An 18,788-nucleotide genomic window follows, 5' to 3' on the forward strand; every position below is an offset into this window, starting at 1 on the left:
CATGTACAAAACTGATAGGTGCTTAATATAATTGTGTTACTTTTGTTATGCATTAAGTAACCAATTATGAGATAAAGTGTGTGAGATGAGCTAATTGAGAGCATTATTTTGTTTTGAAGGTAAAAAAAAAAGAAAATTCAAGGATAAATTGGAAAAAATGAGCAAAAATAGGATCGAAGCCAAAGACACTGTCACGCAACATTGTCATGCACGTGACAAGGCTCATGAGGAAGATTTTAGAAAGTCATCTCTGATATCACAAGCCTCATCACAGTGTGACGAGGCTCTTGAGGTAATCATCTGCAAGGCACATTTTGCTACTACGAGCAATATCACGATGTGACGAGGTTTGTGAGGTATACTTTTGCGAGGGGTGTTCTGCATTCACGAGAAACCATCATGACTGAGGAGGTTCATGATGCACAAGTATCTGAAAGTCAATCAAGGCAGTCACGAGGCATGTCACGACGTGACATGCCTCGTGACGCAATGCATTTCGAAAGCATAAATGTGAGAAATCAAATTTTATTTAAGGACTTTTGGATGTTTGCACTTAGTTAGTTACTTTCTTTTGGAGAATTCAACTTCCATACTGAGTCAATCTTTCTAACTCTTAGAACTCCAGATAGAAAATGTACTACATTTTTCCTTTCGAATATAAGCATTAGTTAGATTCAAGTTTCATTTATACTTTGGAAGCAAGGATTGAAGACTTTGCTTTGTAATTTCATCTCCAAATAGATAAGTCAATTTCAATTTCATTTCGTTTCACTTTTGCTTATTGTCTTGTTGATTTGATTTCCTTCTTTGTGATTGCTATGGACTGTTCTTTTGATCTTGAATCTATTGTCACTTATATTATAATCATGTGTGAGTAATTCCCTTAGGAGGGAGATATGGATGTAGATTAGGTTAATGGATATATGACCTTGAATTGATTGAGTAGGAGATATGAGATTTGGCTTTGATGATGTTAATTAACATGATTGAGTTTTGATTAGGAAGTGATTACCTAATGTAGACTCAAGGGGTTAATTAACCTTACATCACCTTTTAGAAAAGGGAGTATGAGATGTCAAAAACAATGTGTTTGGTTAAATGCCTCTTAGAGGCTCATGGGTCATGTGAATGTCCTTATGTGTTCTAAGAGTGTGGAATAACCTTGATAAAGGCTTCCTCCCAATTAATGGCATATGCCATCAAGTCAATTGATTTTCACTCTTGATCTGATTTGGAAACATTACCATGACCTGGCCTAATCCAATTTCCTATTCTCATCTGCCTTTTACATACTTGTTATTCACTTAACATTTACTTGTTTTACTTGTTGCCCATGAAATTGATAGTACTTTGTGCTTGAGAACACATAAGCTTGCATTTATCCCGAATCCTTTGAGAATGACAAATCTCACACTATCACTCCTTCGATCAATAATCTAATTTGACAAACTCAGTATGTGCTTGTTGATTAAGGTCTGGATCTCTGTCACTACTGGAAATTATGGAATTTACGATCACCTGAAAGTGATCTTAAATCAAGTCGAAAGCAAAATGTGGTCGGAAATAGCAACAAAGGTTTTTCCGAATACCAAAAGTGGTCGGAACAAGACTTTCGACTTGATTTAAGATCACTTTCAGGTGGTCGGAAATTCCATAATTTCCAGCAGTGTCTAGTCCCTAAAGATATCAAAACAACAATTCTATGATGATTCTAAGGTTGCCTTTTGATAAGAAAAATAGCTATTGAGATTTCATAGCTATCAATTTAATGAAGTTAGAAAAAATGGTGATTAGTCACTAGTAAATTGCTATAACAAACCTACTTAATTAGTTACCATTTTCTTAAAAACTTGAAACACATCTAAAGATTCAACTTACCCTCCCCTCCCCTAGGAGCGTTATGCCATGGAACCGTGTTCACCATTTATGGTGAACACGGTTCCAACGGTGTTAGTACACCGTTATTTTTTTTTTCTTTCTTAATTAATTGCGTGACTTTTCTTCTTCATTTTCACATTTTGCGGTTTTACTTTAATTTGAGGTGAACAATGATTTCGGACATTCATAAATTATGAATTCATGCCTGCACATTCACTTTGGAACCATGCCTATACATTCCCGTCCGAAATCACGGACATTCATAAATTATGAATCCATGCCTGCACATTCACTTTGGAACCATGCCTACACATTCACTTTGGAACTATGAGATTATGAATTTTCTGTTATAAGATTATGAATTTTCAGTTATGAGATTATGAATTTTCTGTTATGCGATTATGAATTTTCTGTTATGCGATTATGAATTTTATGAAAATTCATAATCTCATAACAGAAAATTCATAATTTGATCAACGCGCGCCGTAACTCCACATCCGCAATTTTTTTTTTTTTTTGCCTAAAAACGACATCGTTTGGCCTTGTGTTCACCATTCACGGTGAACACATTTCCAGGACATAATTTGCCCCTCCCCTAGCCCTCTAGGCTTTTAGTTTGCTGAAAACCAACAATATGATATTTCTAGGGTAATAGATTGTTGATTAAAACTACAAATAGTAATTATTTGTTGGTTTTAATATTGGGCACTTAGCAAGAATCCATTGTGCATTTTTGTCAGAGTATGTGGAGATAATCTAATTTGAAAGATTCTATATGTACATATTGGTTAGGTTTGGTCTCTCTACTCCCTAAACATTAATTTTAGGAGTTTTTTAGGATTGTATTTTGATAAAGAAAGTAACCTACTTAGGAACCATTAGTTACCTCTACATCAATACTCATTACTTGTATGGCTTACTACATATATTTGATTTTTGTATTCTCTTTGTATTTGTGAATTGTTCTCCTTTAAATTCTATAGTTTCTATTGAAAATGCACTTAAATTTTAATTTTGGTGTTTTAATGACAACCAATGGTTAAGCTCTAGATTTTAGTATAACATTTAAGCATGAAGAGTGATATTGAGCCACCAATAGTTATCTGATCATGTTGCATGACATGCCATCCATACCAACTAATCAAATAATGACACATTAGCCTACTACTTAACTGTCATCATACCATCTGCAAACTCCTTTTAATATATATATATATATATATATATATATATATATATATATATATATATAGGTTTAAGTTCCAGTGCGGGGAATGGTTCCCGTGCGGTTGTACAGGTGATTAATGTGCGTGAGTTTTGTACTTAATGTGTGTGAATCTTGTGTTTAAGGTGCGTGAGGTTTGTGCTTAATGTGCGTGAGTATGTAGTGCTTAATGTGCGTGAGTTTTGTACTTAAAGTGTGTGAGTCTTGTGCCTAAGGTGCATGAGTTGTGTGCTTAATGTGCGCGAGTGTGTACTTAATGTGAGTTGTTGTTGAAACTTTAAAGTGCATGAATTTTGTGCTTAATGTGCGTAGGTTTTGTGCTTAAGGTGCGTGAGTCTTGTGCTTAAGGTGCATGAGTTTTGTACTTAATGTGCGTGAGTGTGTACTTAATGTGAGTTGTTGTTAAAACTTAAGGTGCGTGTGTTTTTGTGCTTAAGGTGCGTGAATTTTGTGCTTAAGGTGCGTGAGGGTTGTGCTTAAGATGCATGAGTTTACTGCTTAAGGTGTGTGAGTTTGTGTTCTGAATGTAATTTGTTTGTGCGTTTAATGTGCGTCTGTTGTGTACTTAAAGTGCGCTAGTGTAATGCTTAATGTGAGTCCGTCCGCACAATCGCACGGAAAGCACCACTCGCACCTGATCCCTTCCCTATATATATATATATATATATATATATATATATATATATATATATATATAATCATTTCCCCACCATTTTGGTGACAAACTATTACATAGATTAGAGCCTCTCAACCCCCAAATCTGAGCTCCCAACCCCCATTGTATATGTTCTTAATAAATAACATACATCAGTTATACTAATAATATTCATCTTCCACTCTACTATTCGATGTACTATTTTGACTTATCAGTTTTCTAACCAAATCAACACCCCTTTAGACCTGGTTGACTGCGTCATTAACCCCAATTTTCTCTTCTTCCTTGTTTTATTTTTATGTTTTTTTGCGTCATTTTACCCCCTTTTCCTAGTTTTTTTGGCTCCGTTTCTCTTCTTCCCTGTTTTATTTTTATGTTTTTTTTGCGTCATTTTACCCCCTTTTCCTAGTTTTTTTGGCTCCGTTTCTCTTCTTCCTTGTTTTATTTTTATGTTTTTTTTTTTGCGTCATTTTACCCCCTTTTCCTAGTTTTTTGGCTCCGTTTCTCTTCTTCCTTGTTTTTTTTTTTTTATGTTTTTTTTTTTTGCGTCATTTTACCCCCTTTTCCTAGTTTTTTGGCTCCGTTTCTCTTCTTCCTTGTTTTTTTTTATGTTTTTTTTTTTTTGCGTCATTTTACCCCCTTTTCCTAGTTTTTTGGCTCCGTTTCTCTTCTTCCTTCATTTCCGGGTTTTTTTTTCTTTTCTTTTTCTTTTTTTTTTTTCCGTATTCATTTCCGTTTTCTACTTCCCCACCCCCGGAGCATTGCCCCCCCCCCCCCCCCCTCCTCCCTTTAACTCAATCGTTATGCTTAGCACGTGCTCACCGCACAAATCTATATCCATAATTTCTATACGGTAGATTTATATATAATTTCTATACTATATATTTATAATTTCTAGACTCTCGGTGAGCTAAAATTTATACTTTAGATTCATAATTTATAACCACTAATCTATATCAATAATTTCTATACTGTAAATCCATAATTTCGAGACTCGCGGTGATATAAAAATTATATTTTAGATTCATAATTTTAGCTCACCGAGAGTATAGAAATTATGGATATACAGTATAGAAATTATAGATATAGATTCGTGTGCACCACGTGCATGGTGAGCACGTGCTCACAGCATAATTTGCCCCTTTAAATCTCTCTCTCTCTTGTTATTGTTTTCAATTTAGTTTTTTTTTTTAACTTTTTTTTGGGGGTAGTTTGAGGAGATGATAACAAATTAACAATGGGTTGCTTCGTGTAAAATTGTATAGTGATCGAGCTTATTTTAAACTTGTATTAATTTATTAAACATAATTAATAGTTTATTAATCAGTGTTTAGACGCGATTTTTAAAACAATAATTTTATTATATAATATAAAGGTTATTGAAGGCTAAGGCTTGGTGGTCTTAAGCATCTTATTTTTTTTGAGAGGTCTAGGAGATCACTAGGAATAACAACTATATATCTCTTTTCACTTCCACTGAACATTTTTAGGCTTTATCCTTGATGATATAATTTTACTATTGTTGATTGACACTACTATAAAAAAGGACTTTAGTGTCAGTTTTTTGACCTCATTTAATTTTAATTTTTAGAATTGTATTTTGATAAAGAAAGTAACCTACTTAGAAACCAATAGTTACCTCTACATCAATACTCATTGCTTGTATGGCTTACTACACATATTTGATTTTTGTATTCTCTTTGTATTTGTGAATTGTTCTCCTCTAAATTCTATAGTTTCTATTGAAAATGCACTTAAATTTTAATTTTGGTGTTTTAATGACCACCAACAGTTAGGCTCTAGATTTTAGTATAACATTTAAGCATGTAAAGTGATATTGAGCCACCAATAGTTATCTGATCATGTTACATGACATGCCATCGATGCCAACTAATCAAATAATGGCACATTAGCCTACTACTTAACTGTCATCATACCATCTGCAAACTCCTTTTATAGGGAAGGGATCAGGTGCGGGATTCACTTCCCGTGCGGTTGTGCGGCTGCACGTACATTAAACATTAAACTGACGCACTTTAAGTACACAAGACACGCACATTAAGCACACAAACAAAACACCTTAAGCACAAAACACACGCACCTTAAGTTTTCAACAACTACTCACATTAAGCACAAACTCACATACCTTAAGCACAAAACCCACACACCTTAAAGTTTTCAACAACTACTCACATTAAACACAAACTTACGCACCTTAAACACAATACTCACGCACCTTAAGCACAAGACTCACGCACCTTAAGCACAAAACTCATGCACCTTAACTACATACCACGCACCTTAAGTACAAACTCACGCACCTTAGGCACAATATTCACACACCATAAGTACAAAAGTCACACACATCTGCACAGGAAACCTTCACCCGCTCGCACTGGAACTTTTATATATATATATATATATATATATATATATATATATATATAACCATTTCCCCACCATTTTGGTGACAAACTATTACATAGATTACAACCTCTCAACCCCCAATTCTGAGCTCCCAACCCCCATTGTATATGTTCTTAATAAATAACATACATCAGTTATACTAATAATATTCATATTCCACTCTACTATTCGATGTACTATTTTGACTTATCAGTTTTCTAACCAAATCAACACCCCTTTAGACCTGCTTGACTGCGTCATTAACCCCAATTTTCTCTTCTTCCTTGTTTTATTTTTATGTCTTTTTGCGTCATTTTAGCCCCTTTTCCTAGTTTTTTGGCTCCGTTTCTCTTCTTCCTTCATTTCCGGGTTTTTTTTTCTTTTCTTTTTCTTTTTTTTCCGTATTCATTTCCGTTTTCTACTTCCCCACCCCAGAGCATTGCCCCCCCCCCCCCCCCCCCCCTCCCACCTTTAACTCAATCGTTTTGATGTGAGCACGTGCTCACCTTGCATGATGCGCACAAATCTATAACCATAATTTATATACTGTAGATTCATAATTTCGGTATTGTATACCCATAATTTAGAGACTCGCAGTGAGCTAAAAATTATACTTTAGATTCATAACTTTAGCTCACCGAGAGTCTAAAAAATTATGAATATAGATTCGTGCACACCACGTGCATGGTATGCGCGTGCACACATCATAATTTGCCCCTTTAACTCTCTCTCTCTCTCTCTTCGTTATTGTTTTCATTTTTTTTTTGGTACTTTTTTTGGGGTATTTTGAGGAGATGATAACAATGGATTGCTTCGTGTAAAATTGTATAGTGTTCGAGCTTATTTTAAACTTGTATTAATTTATTAAACACAATTAATAATTTATTAATTGGTGTTTAGGTGCGATTTTTAAAACAATAATTTTATTATATATAAAGGTTATTGAAGGTTAAGGCTCGGTGGTCTTAAACATCTTATTTTTTGGGAGGTCTAGGAGACTAGGAATAGCAACTATGTCTTTTCACTTCCACTGAACTTTTTTTAGGCTTCGCCCTTGATGATATAATGTAATGATACAGTGGAATTTAATTTTACTACTGTTGATTGAAATGGGGTGTGTTTGGTTCACGAGTTTACACACTATGAATGAGAATCAAAATCATAGTTATTGTTTGGTTGACAGCTTGTTAAAGCACAACAATTGAATTTGATTACTTTTCAATTAAAAACATTATTTCTTAATTAAAAACGGGTATCATTCCATCTTATCTCTCCTTATTTGTCGCTTGCCGATCTGTTGCCTCCTCACTACACATCCCTCAGATTTTTGTTTTGATTTTTTGTTCATTTGGTGCTTTGAGTTTATGATTAATTGCTTTGATTTTTTGTTTTTAATTTGTATTTTTAAAACTTTTATTCCCATTATATATAGGCTCATACATAACCAAATAATATTAATATTTGTAATCATTCTACTTACACCTTACTACCAAACATGTAAAATATTTTCACCAAAACTCATTACTATTACCTAGTATTTAATTCTCGTTCTGATTCTGATTTTCATGTGCGAACCAAACACCCTGGATGAGTTTTGGATGTATGTTGTAATGAGGCAAACACAGTTGATGAGAGTACTTGAAAAGGGGTTTGTCACTTTTGTGCATTAGTGAATGGTGAATTAAAAGAGTGAGAAATAAAGTGGGGAAGAAAATGAATTGAAGGGGGTCCGGTCCCTTAGAATGAACATGAATTAAAGAGGTAAATGTACGTCAAACAGACAGTCCATGTGAGTGACAGGGAGATGTAAGCAGGTTCAATTCTTGGCATGGATTTGAATACAGTTTTTTTTTTTTTTTTTTTTTTTTTTTTTTTTTTTTTTTTTGAGAAAGGATTTGAATACAGTTAAGTTGTTGAATGTAGACGTTTTTCACTTGTATCCCACTTTTTATGTTTGTGCTATTCAATTCCATTCTCCCATCACTTATACTGCACTCATGCTGCACGCCACCACTGCCATTCACGGATTTAGTAACTTCATGTACATTAAGGAGATAAAAGAGAAATAAATCAAATGGTGAAAGTTTGTTATTAGTTTTGATCAACTAAAATTTTTGAAGAGTAATAATTTTAATAGAAACGTTAATAGAGGAATTGAAAGTGTCACAAGCCCACTTTATTAAGTCCCCTATTATGCTAGGAAACCAAAAGTGCAAGTTTATTTAAAATATATAAATTGAAAATAAAATTAAACTAGCCCCTCCATTCAAATTATATATGGATTTAAGTGGAGTAATTTAAATTTGATTGGTCAAGCACCTTATGCTCAGATGACATGTAGTGACTCTCCTATATGGGAGGTCATGAGATCGAGCCTCAGTGGAGGCGGTGTTGACTCTTTGGGGCTTGATGGCTGGCCCAAAGGTCTAAGACTAATTTTAGAGCGCTAAAAGCATTAAGGTGAAATTGGACTGAGTAATAATAAGAAATTTCGGACCAAAGTGAAAGGAGGTATGAAATTTAGGGTTCAAATGTAGGATGGCATAAAATTCGAGATCCATGGTGAAAATAAGGGAGACGAGAGGGGATAGGGCGGTTTGGTGGATGGTAGCCGACAATTAAGAGCAATGACGGGTGCGATGTCGCCTGCTCAGACAATAACTTGGCAATTGGCAATTATTGGGGTACGGTGAAGAGATGACGCCTGCTCAGACAATAACTTGGCAATTGGTGACGGGTGCGATGTCGTCTGCTCAGACAATAACTTGGCAATTGGCAATTATTGGGGTACAGTGAGGAGATGATTGAGGGGTGGTACAAGTGTCTTGGCGATTATTGGGGTATGGTGAGGAGATTATTGAGGGGTGGTACAAGTGTTTGAAGATGACGGCCTTGAAGCCGACAATTAAGAGAAATGACGGGTGCGATGTCGCCTGCTCAGACAATTAAGAGCAATGACGGGGGGCATTAACTTGGCGATTATTGGGGTACAGTGAAGAGATGATTGAGGGGTGGTACAAGTGTTTGAAGATGGCGGCCTTGAAGCCGACAATTAAGAGCAAGGCCTTGAAGCCGACAATTAAGAGCAATGATGGGTGCGATGTCGCCTGCTCAGACAATTAAGAGCAACATGACGGCAGGCATTAACTTGGCGATTATTGGGGTACGGTGAGGAGATGACTGAGGGGTGGTACAAGTGTCTGAAGAATGACGGTGATTAAGGGGTGGTACAAGTGTCTGAAGATGACAGCCTTGAAGCTGACAATTAAGAACAATGACGGGGGAGGAGATGATTGAGGGGTGGTACAAGTGTCTGAAGATGATCGTAGGAGGTCTGTTTTATGCCAACATCATAATTTTCTAAAGAGTTAATTACGGAAATGGTCCCTTGACTATAGTGAAATTACCAATTTGGTCCTTGACTATTTTTTTTAACCAATTAAGTCCTTCAACTTTAAAAATCTTAACCAATTTGATCCTCCGTTTGTTTGACCGTTAGTCAACCGTTAACTTGGGACCAAATTGATAATTTTTCTATAGTCAAAGGACCATTTTGGTAATTAACTTTAGGGGTGGGCAATTCTAGTTTCTCGAACTGAACCGTATCAAACCGAACCGAACTAATTTGGTTCGGTAATATACCGAACAACCGAACGGTATTGGATTCTTGTATACCGAACGGTTCAATAAAAAATCGATCTGAATTTTTCGATAAAAAATTGAACTGAACCGAATACCGTTTGATTTTTTTATAAAAAATATAATAATAATAATAATAATAATAATAATAATAATAAATAAATAAATAAACAAAAAGTAAATTCAAGTCCCATACTGCTTGCTCTGCCGTTCAGCTCATATTCTCACGGGTATCTCTCGTAAATGTTTTATTTGATTTCTTTATGGTGTGTTATCAAAAGTTATATATTATGTGTTATGGTGTTTACATAGTCATATCTAAAGTCTAATATATAACAAAATAGCAATCCAAAGTTCAAACGGTATTCGGTTCGGTTCGATTTTTACCGAACAAATTCAGTTCGGTTCGAGACTCGAACCGTTCGGTATACAAGAATCTATTACCGTTCGGTTGTTCGGTATATTACCGAATCTAACTAGTTTGGTATGGTTCGGTTCGAGAAAAGTGAACCGAATTGCCCACCCTTAAAGTAAATTACCAAAATGGTCCCTTGACTATAGCAAATTACCAATTTGGTCCGAAGTTAACAGTTGACTAACGGTCAAACAAACAGAGGACCAAATTGGTTAAGATTTTTAAAATTGAGGGACTTAATTGGTCAAAAAAATAGTCAAGGATCAAATTAGTAATTCCGCTATAGTCAATGAACCATTTCGATAATTAACTCTTTTCTAAACGAGCATTTGACTTCAATTGGTTCCCACTAGACTTTCTTCTATTCTAGGCAGCTAGCCTAGTTGGTTTGAGTACTATAATAGTTCTCGATAGCCTTAAATGCATCTTGGGCTTGGGCTCCAACTCAGTTCCTAGTATCACTTTTATTGCTAACAAAAAAGACATTCGCATGCAACCCAACATCTTATTAATTTAATATTTGTTTATTGTTGCCTCCGGAGCTTAGCATAGTCGTTTGTTGTCTAGGATCACCTAAGTTTATATATATTTTAATAAATTTTAAATAATTTTTTGAAAACGATTTTAATAAATTTTAATAATACATTTATTTAAAAAAAAAAAAAAAAAAAAAAACAACGGGGTGGCCCTCCCCCCTTCCCCCCTCTTCCTATGTCTCTGCCGGAGACGAAGGAAGGGGGAAGGGGGTGGCCGTCGTTTTATTTATTTATTCTTTTTTAATTTTTTTAAATTTATTATTAAAATTTATTAAAAATATTTAAAAATAATTAAAAATGCCAACTCAGCAACCACGTAAGCAGGTAACCTGTTAAAATTGATGGTAACTTGTTATCCGGTGAAATTGCATACATTTAGAGTGTTTTGTGGTCTAATTGCACGTTTTTTGAGTGTTCAGTGACCTAATTGCACTTTTTTTTGTTCAGTTGCCTAATTGCATTTTCAGGTTACGTTCAGTGGCCAATTTGAACCTTATTCCTATTTTTTCAAACTTTGCAAATGTAAGTCAGTTCAATTAGTTGTTTTTTTTTTTTATATTAGTTTTTCTCCAGTTATGTTATTAACGTAAATCAATTTTTTTTTGGGCTCATAATATTTAAATAATTTCTATAACTTTATATTAGTAAATTCTTATAATTTATGGTATTTTATAAAATTTGTTTCCAGCATTTATACTACAAAACTTTTAAATGAATGCAATAACACTTATATTTGTCATTAGTAGAATGCTAAAATCATAATACTTATATATTTTACCTTTCACATTTTTAAACTTTGAAAATCAACATCATTTATGTAGGGATAAATTTATATATAGTAATAATAATGCCACAATTATTTTTAAAAGTTAGATCAAGTAAACAAATTGACATGCAACAATGATTCAATGAGTATATGTATTATAATTAAACACAAATGGTGAATTTTACAAATAAAAAATGCATGCACTCTTATAACAATTTTGATAGTATACCTAAAAGATAGTTGCAAATTCTTGATTTGTTAATTAAATACAATTACATCTCACCTACATTAGAAAATTGATAACAGAACATCTAAAAATATCATAATGAAATATTAATGTGCACAATGATCTTTAGCGTACGAGAATTGAATAACTACCATTATTTGTAAAATGATATTCTTGTTGTTGCTCGTTGATTTTAGTCCACTAGCCAAATAAATAAACATAGCTTCTTGGACTTATAGTCGTCAACACTAACAAATTTTTGAGTTCGTATTCTTGGATTGAGGGCAATTTATATCATGGACCAAGGTTCACATAACATTATAGACCATGGATTGAAACAACGGGGTACAAAATTCAAATTCGTAAGGTACAAAATTTCATAACACGACATATACACATGTTATATGTTTACTTATTTTTTAAATCTGATTTAGATACAAAATTTGTATTTGTAGGCACAAAATTGTACAACACAAGACACAAAAATTCATAAGATATGTTGCTTCAACTTTTGCAAGAAGATGAACTATCAAAGTCCGTAAGGTCATGTAGAGTGGAAGCAGATATTCTTACGGCAAATTATGCGTGCATCCGTGTGCACCATGCATGGTGCACACGGATGCAAAAACGACGTCGTTTTGACTAAAAACGCGCGTCCACTTAAAAAAAACTCAAAAATCCAGAATTAATGAACTAAAAATTCATAATGAATGAATTAAAAATTCATAATGAATGAAGTAAATATCCATAATGAATGAACTAAATATCCAGCATGAATGAAAAAAAAAAAAAATCAGTTTCGATTTTCGTCTAAAAATCCAGAATCAATAAACTAAAAATCCTGAATAAATAAACTAAAAATCCAGAATGAATGAACAACATAATGCTGTTGAGGGGAATCGAAACTGAATATTTTTTTAAAAAGTGGAACGCGCGTTTTTAGTCAAAACGACATCGTTTTTGCATCCGTATGCACCATGCATAGTGCACACGGATGCACAGCATAATGATTGATATTCTTACTGCATGGACCAATTTTTTGGATTTGCTATGCAGATTTTTTTTTTGTTGTTGATTAAATTTGTATTACTGAAAATTTTCTTCTAAGAAGTTGTAGTCATGAAAAAGACTAAAAGAGTATCCACTACATTTTCGATTTAACTAATACTTAAGACTACTTATAAGTGATCAGACTCTGGGCTAATTTTCACGAATTTCACAACTTTTTTAATAAGAATCTACAATGCAATGTGAAACTTGATTCATGGTAAAATAATTGGACCGTGGTGGCATCAGATGGCAAAATAATGTTGTTTTTCAACTTGGGCCGACAAAGGCATTTGGGCTATAATTTAGATCTTCACCTGCCAGCATGCAATCGTTATATCCTACACCACGGCGCACATAGCACTGTGTGCCGCACGTCTCCCAAAACGACGTCGTTTTGGGGTAGTGTTGGGAGGCGCGGTAAGAAGTTGCTGAGATTATGTGTATTTGTTCACAACGTTATGTGTATTTGTTCACAACGTTATGTGTATTGTTCATACAGTTATGTGTATTTTTTATACAATTATGTACATTCTTTTTATACAATTATGTACATCCGAATCAGAAAATTTGTGTGTATTATGTTAAGAGTTGATGTGTATTATGTTAAAAGTTTATGTTTATTATGTATTATGTTAGATTATGTGTATTATCTTTTAAAAAGAGTATGTATATTTTGTTATATAATTATGTACATTCATGTATAACATTATGTGTATTCTAGTATAACATTATGTACATTCTTAAACAGCGGGTTTTTTTTTAAGAAAAAACTACTGCCATTCACTGGGGCGGGAAATTTCAAAAAAAAAAAAAATTAAAACGACGTCGTTTTGCATCTGGGCGCATAGTGCAACGCGCGCCGTGGTGTAGGATATAAATTGCCGCCAGCATGCATTCATTATTGCATACAGTTGTGTGAACCATGGTCTACGAACACATAAAGTACATTATTTTAATTTATAAAGTATATTATTCTAATTCATAAAATATATTATTTTACTCTAGAAATTTCATTATTTTAGCACATAAAGTACAATATACATTATTCTAATTCATAAAATACATTGTCTTATCTAAAAATTTCATTATTCTAATACATAAAAGTACATTTTATTATTCTAACTTATAAATATATTATCATACCTTAAAAAGTTTATTATTCTAACACGTGCACAGAATAAAGTTTTTACTTTTTAATATCAAAACGACATTATTTTAGACCGTAATCCACAGAATAATTTGCCGCCAGCATGTCTTTGGGCCGTATTATGTGTCTAATGGTTAAAAGACAGAACCCTCGCTTAAAATTAGTTCAAGTTTTAGTGAACAAATTTGTTTGTATATATATTTTAGTATCGAAGGGATAAGTAATTCTTGTTAAGAAAGACACGTGTACAATAATTGAGTTAGTATCTTAGGATTTTTTTTTCATCATCCATATAGAGCCAAGAAATGATAAAAATATGTGGTAATGTCTCACTCAATAGATAATTATGGTAAAAACTATATTAAAACCAGCAAAGTAGAGGTGGTAGTTCCTAGGGGAATCTTGTCAAGTTATAAACAAAATACAAGTACTTAGAGTAATGAATGCAATACATATTTCAAGTTCGAGTCTTATTTTAATTAGGATTGACATTACGTTAGACAGATATTATTACTATGTACTAGCTAGTTTGACACTTCGTACTAGGTCGACTTTATCCATATAAATTTTGTTCTACTACATACTTTGATTTATTATATTGTAATCCCAATCTCGAAACTGTATACAATGTTATCAAAACAACTCCTTGTCGCAAAATCCATAGTGTATATATATATATATATATATATATATATATATATATATATATATATATATATATATATATATATATATATATATATATATATATATATATATATATATATATATATATATATATATATATACACATAGTATTATTATTGGAAATTATGAAATTTCCGATCACCTGAAAGTGATCTTAAATCAAGTTGAAAGCAAAAAGTGGTCGGAAATAGCAACCAAGGTTTTTTTGGATACCAAAAGTGGTCGGAACAAGACTTTCGACTTGATTTAAGATAATTTTCAGATGGTCGAAAATTTCATAATTTTCAGCAGTGATATGATGATGATCATCTCATCATCAATAAGACAACCATACAAAACTAAAATCAAGAATCATTATCCACTCCCACTGCGTGACTGAGCATATATTACTGGAAAATACTAGTTTAAACCACTAAGTATCATTAATATAATTATATTATATACTCCGTATTATATTAAAGCACACTTTGACAGTAGAATTTTCAAGGTTATCTTTAATGTGTGCGTGGTGCATGCATATCATGGAGAAAAACACTAAGAACCTACGCGTCGAAGATTCCTTAGTCACCGCTAAGAGGGAATAACTACAAGTGCAGAATTGAAAGATCCCATCGGGGTATCCTATAACAAATTCCTCAGAAATTGAAGGCTCATAATACTACATCCAAATTTATCAACAAGAGTAGTGTGCTTTTAGTGGATGCCCATCTGCTAAGTGGTTCTTGATATAACCAAACATTGTTACTTTACTATGATATGATAGTGCTTTTTACGTACTACAATTAGGGTACGACGACTATGTCACAACATTAAAACAAAAATGGCCAGCGGAATAGAACAAAATACTAGCTCATATATCTATGTTTGTGAAAAGGGCATTTAATTCGGATGCGTAGTATGTGTTTTTTAATCCCAAATGATAATTATTTGAAGAGTGATCAAGTTTCAGTAATGAAGAATATATCACTCTCTTGTTTATAGTACTTTGATTTGCGTTTGGGAAGAATACATCACTTATTATGGGAAAAGTTTATAGTACTTTGATTTGCATAAAATTTGTATCCGCAACCCAAGAGGTAACTCTAGGTGAAGGCTCAAAGCAATAGATAGCTCACATAAAGAGTCAAATTTTGAACATTATTGTAATTAACAAATTAACTGTTTGACCAACTTTTGGGTTGCTCCCCTATAAAAAAAAGTTTACAATACTAATTGGACAGATAGATTGACACTAGATATAGGTGCAACTAGTTATACCATGTTTGGTTGTACTTGGGTGTAAAGGGTGCAGATGCAAATTGGTGCTTTAGAAATTGCTTATTATAGTATATTAGGGTTCCATATTTACTATAAAAAGTATATATAACCATTTTGAAAATCTTACAATTAATAACAAAATGAGTATGCTATATATGTTAAATAACAAAAGATTGTTATATATATATGCATAGTGATTGGTGGATCTTAATTTGGCCATAATAAGTTGAAAATTCCATGGTTTTTCTTAACCTTTGCAATGGAAATGATTTCAAGAGTAATAAAAGATGGATGGAGTCTTTGAGATATACATAGAGAAATGCGTTTTACCCCTCTCATATTTTCTCATGAGGTGGCCTCGCTTAACTCATTGAATGCTCATCATGAATTGGCGGACTCTACCAATTTGTAATCAAAGACTAAAGTGTCTAATCAAATACTGTCATATTAGAAAAAAAAAAAAAAATTGGAGAAATGGCTAGCATTATATTATATTATATATATTGCTCATGAATATAAAGTATCATGTTCAAATTAAAGTCAATCCCATTGCATGTGCAAAAAATGTGATGATATATGTGGAAAATTGTGTATGAAATGATGACAACATAAAAGCATAGAAACCTGCAGCATGTCAAACAATAGACTAAAGGATGAAACTATATATATAGAACTTGAATATAATCAATCAAAATACAGAAAAGGAAAAAAACATAGATACACACACACACACACAGCCACACCAAAACTCATATGAATGTGTGTGTGTGCAATACATGTATATACACAAATTTCTTTGAATTGAAGCAATTTTCAGACTACCCTTTCTTCAAGGTAACATTGTGTATGTATAAAGCTAGCAAGGAAACAAAGGAGAGGAGAGGTTTTGAGTATAATTAGGAGTACTTGTGATGGCCGAGTCGAAGCTCCAAATCCACTTCTTCTTCTTCATTTTCCTCCAATAATTCTTCCTTCTTCTTGCTTTCTCCTCCACCATCTTCTTCTTCCCTTTGAGGACCAATCCTCAGTGTAAGATTCGCACCCATTAAATCCCCATGCACCCCTAAACTCTCCGCCTTCAAACCCTCGTCGACAACAACTTGCTGGTGGTAGCTAGGGTAAAACAGGTATCCCACATGTTGTGCCCTCGGAGACGGATAAAAACGTTGTTGGTCGGTCGGAATTTGTACGAGGTAGCTTGAGGGTAGTGAAGATCCTTGTTGTTGTTGTCGTTGAGGAATATTAATATTAGATTTTTGCTTGGCCTTCAGTTTGTCCTTCCGATGAATGTTCATGTGCCCTCCCAGGGCCTGCGCGTTAGTGAACCCTCTCTTGCAAAACGTGCACTCGTACGACCGGCCGACAGCGGCGGCGGGTCTCTCCGTTCCACGGCGGCGATCGGCCTCGTCGCTTGACGTGTCGGAATGGTTGCTGCCCTTTTGATCAGTAGTAGTTGCGGCGGCGGCGATGATGCTCATATCGGGCCGACAAGGGAGTTTTGGATCGGAGTTCCGATGTTGGTCGGTAAATACGTGGTTTCTTGAGGAAGTCTAGGTAGTAAGTGATTACTAGTTTTATGACCTTTATCGTTTACACTCAAGTAGTTTTTAGCTAGGGTTTTAATTAATAAAATGAGTGTATTGTTTATTTGTTTACATACATTACTTTTGTAGTTTTCTTTATGTATTTTTATAGTCCTGGCCGGCTTCGACGTTGCAACTTCAATATTGTAATATATTTCATACGTTTTAATAGGAATTCTTGCAGGACTTGGGGCCAGCCTAGGGGTTGATTAGATGTATTTATTCTATACATTTTATTTAAAAAAAAATTATATGAAACTATATATAATTGAGACATGATTTTATTTGATTGTATATAGAGTGGCTAATATTTCACTTTTGCTTTGCAATTGCTAGCTAGCAGTGTGACCAAGCAGAGCAAATACCAATACACCATTTGGTATATGGGGTTGAAATATAAGATGGAAACAAAGCTTATTTATTTGTTCACTTATGTTTATATTGAAAAATAGTATTGTAGTAATTGTTGATTATTATGTATTTATTTGTTAGTTAAAATACATTATGTTGTATAGAGCAAAACAAATTCTTCTTTTTATTATATTAGATTAAAAAATTGATGATGTTATATGTATCTTTGCTCGTTGATTAAGTCAAAGTCCCTAAGAGTGAAAAGTTTTCTCAACATTACACTTACACCCTAATATATGTTTCTCAATGTTGAGTGGGCCGAGTATGAACCTTAACTGACGTAATGTATAACTTATTTTTATAACAAACATGGTTAAATAATAGCTAAATCTAGAATACTCTCAACATATTAATGAGTAAGTTATATATGATCTTGTAAAAATGTCAATAGTGTTCTTGATTACAAACTCTGAATTTCTTGATCTAGCCCAAGTAATCTTTGACCAAGTCATTTTAGAAGTGCATATTGATGTTACACTTCCAGCTTTCAACGAGTGAGTTTGATTAATCTCAGATTTAACCAATGCTAGCTAGCTATTGCCAACCTTAACTAGAAAGTGAGGAAAATTTCATTCCTCCTGCAGATTCCTTTGCATTTCCATATTGAAAAGGCCCTACGCGTTAACGACCTTGTCTCACAATCAAATTAAATTAGCCCTACCAGACGACAGTTGTTATAACCCTTATATATGTATCCACTTTTAGTTTGAATGAAGTCATAAATATTTAGATTAAACGTCTCATCTTAATTAAAAGTCTAAATTAATAATAGGATTGGACATTCCTCAGCTCACCACCTTATTTACAGATTGTTGGGTGTTACTTGGACGGCAAAATCCAATATTCTGCCATCGAAATGTGACACTAATTGATCGCTACTACTAGCTATAACGTTTGGTATAATAAT

General features: G+C 33.5%; 1 protein-coding gene across 1 annotated transcript; it reads right to left on the reverse strand.

Annotated features, from left to right (window-relative positions):
- Positions 1–268: 268 nt before the first annotated feature.
- LOC109185769 lies at positions 269–17,365 on the reverse strand. The gene is made up of 2 exons (XM_019335720.1): positions 16,882–17,365; positions 269–378 (listed from the first exon to the last, which is right to left on the reverse strand). Exons 1-2 carry the CDS (start codon positions 17,363–17,365, stop codon positions 269–271), a joined length of 594 nt encoding a protein of 197 aa, XP_019191265.1.
- Positions 17,366–18,788: the final 1,423 nt, after the last annotated feature.

The sequence above is a fragment of the Ipomoea nil genome, unplaced genomic scaffold, assembly GCF_001879475.1.
Source record: "Ipomoea nil cultivar Tokyo-kokei standard unplaced genomic scaffold, Asagao_1.1 scaffold1361, whole genome shotgun sequence".
Classification (NCBI taxonomy): domain Eukaryota; kingdom Viridiplantae; phylum Streptophyta; class Magnoliopsida; order Solanales; family Convolvulaceae; genus Ipomoea; species Ipomoea nil.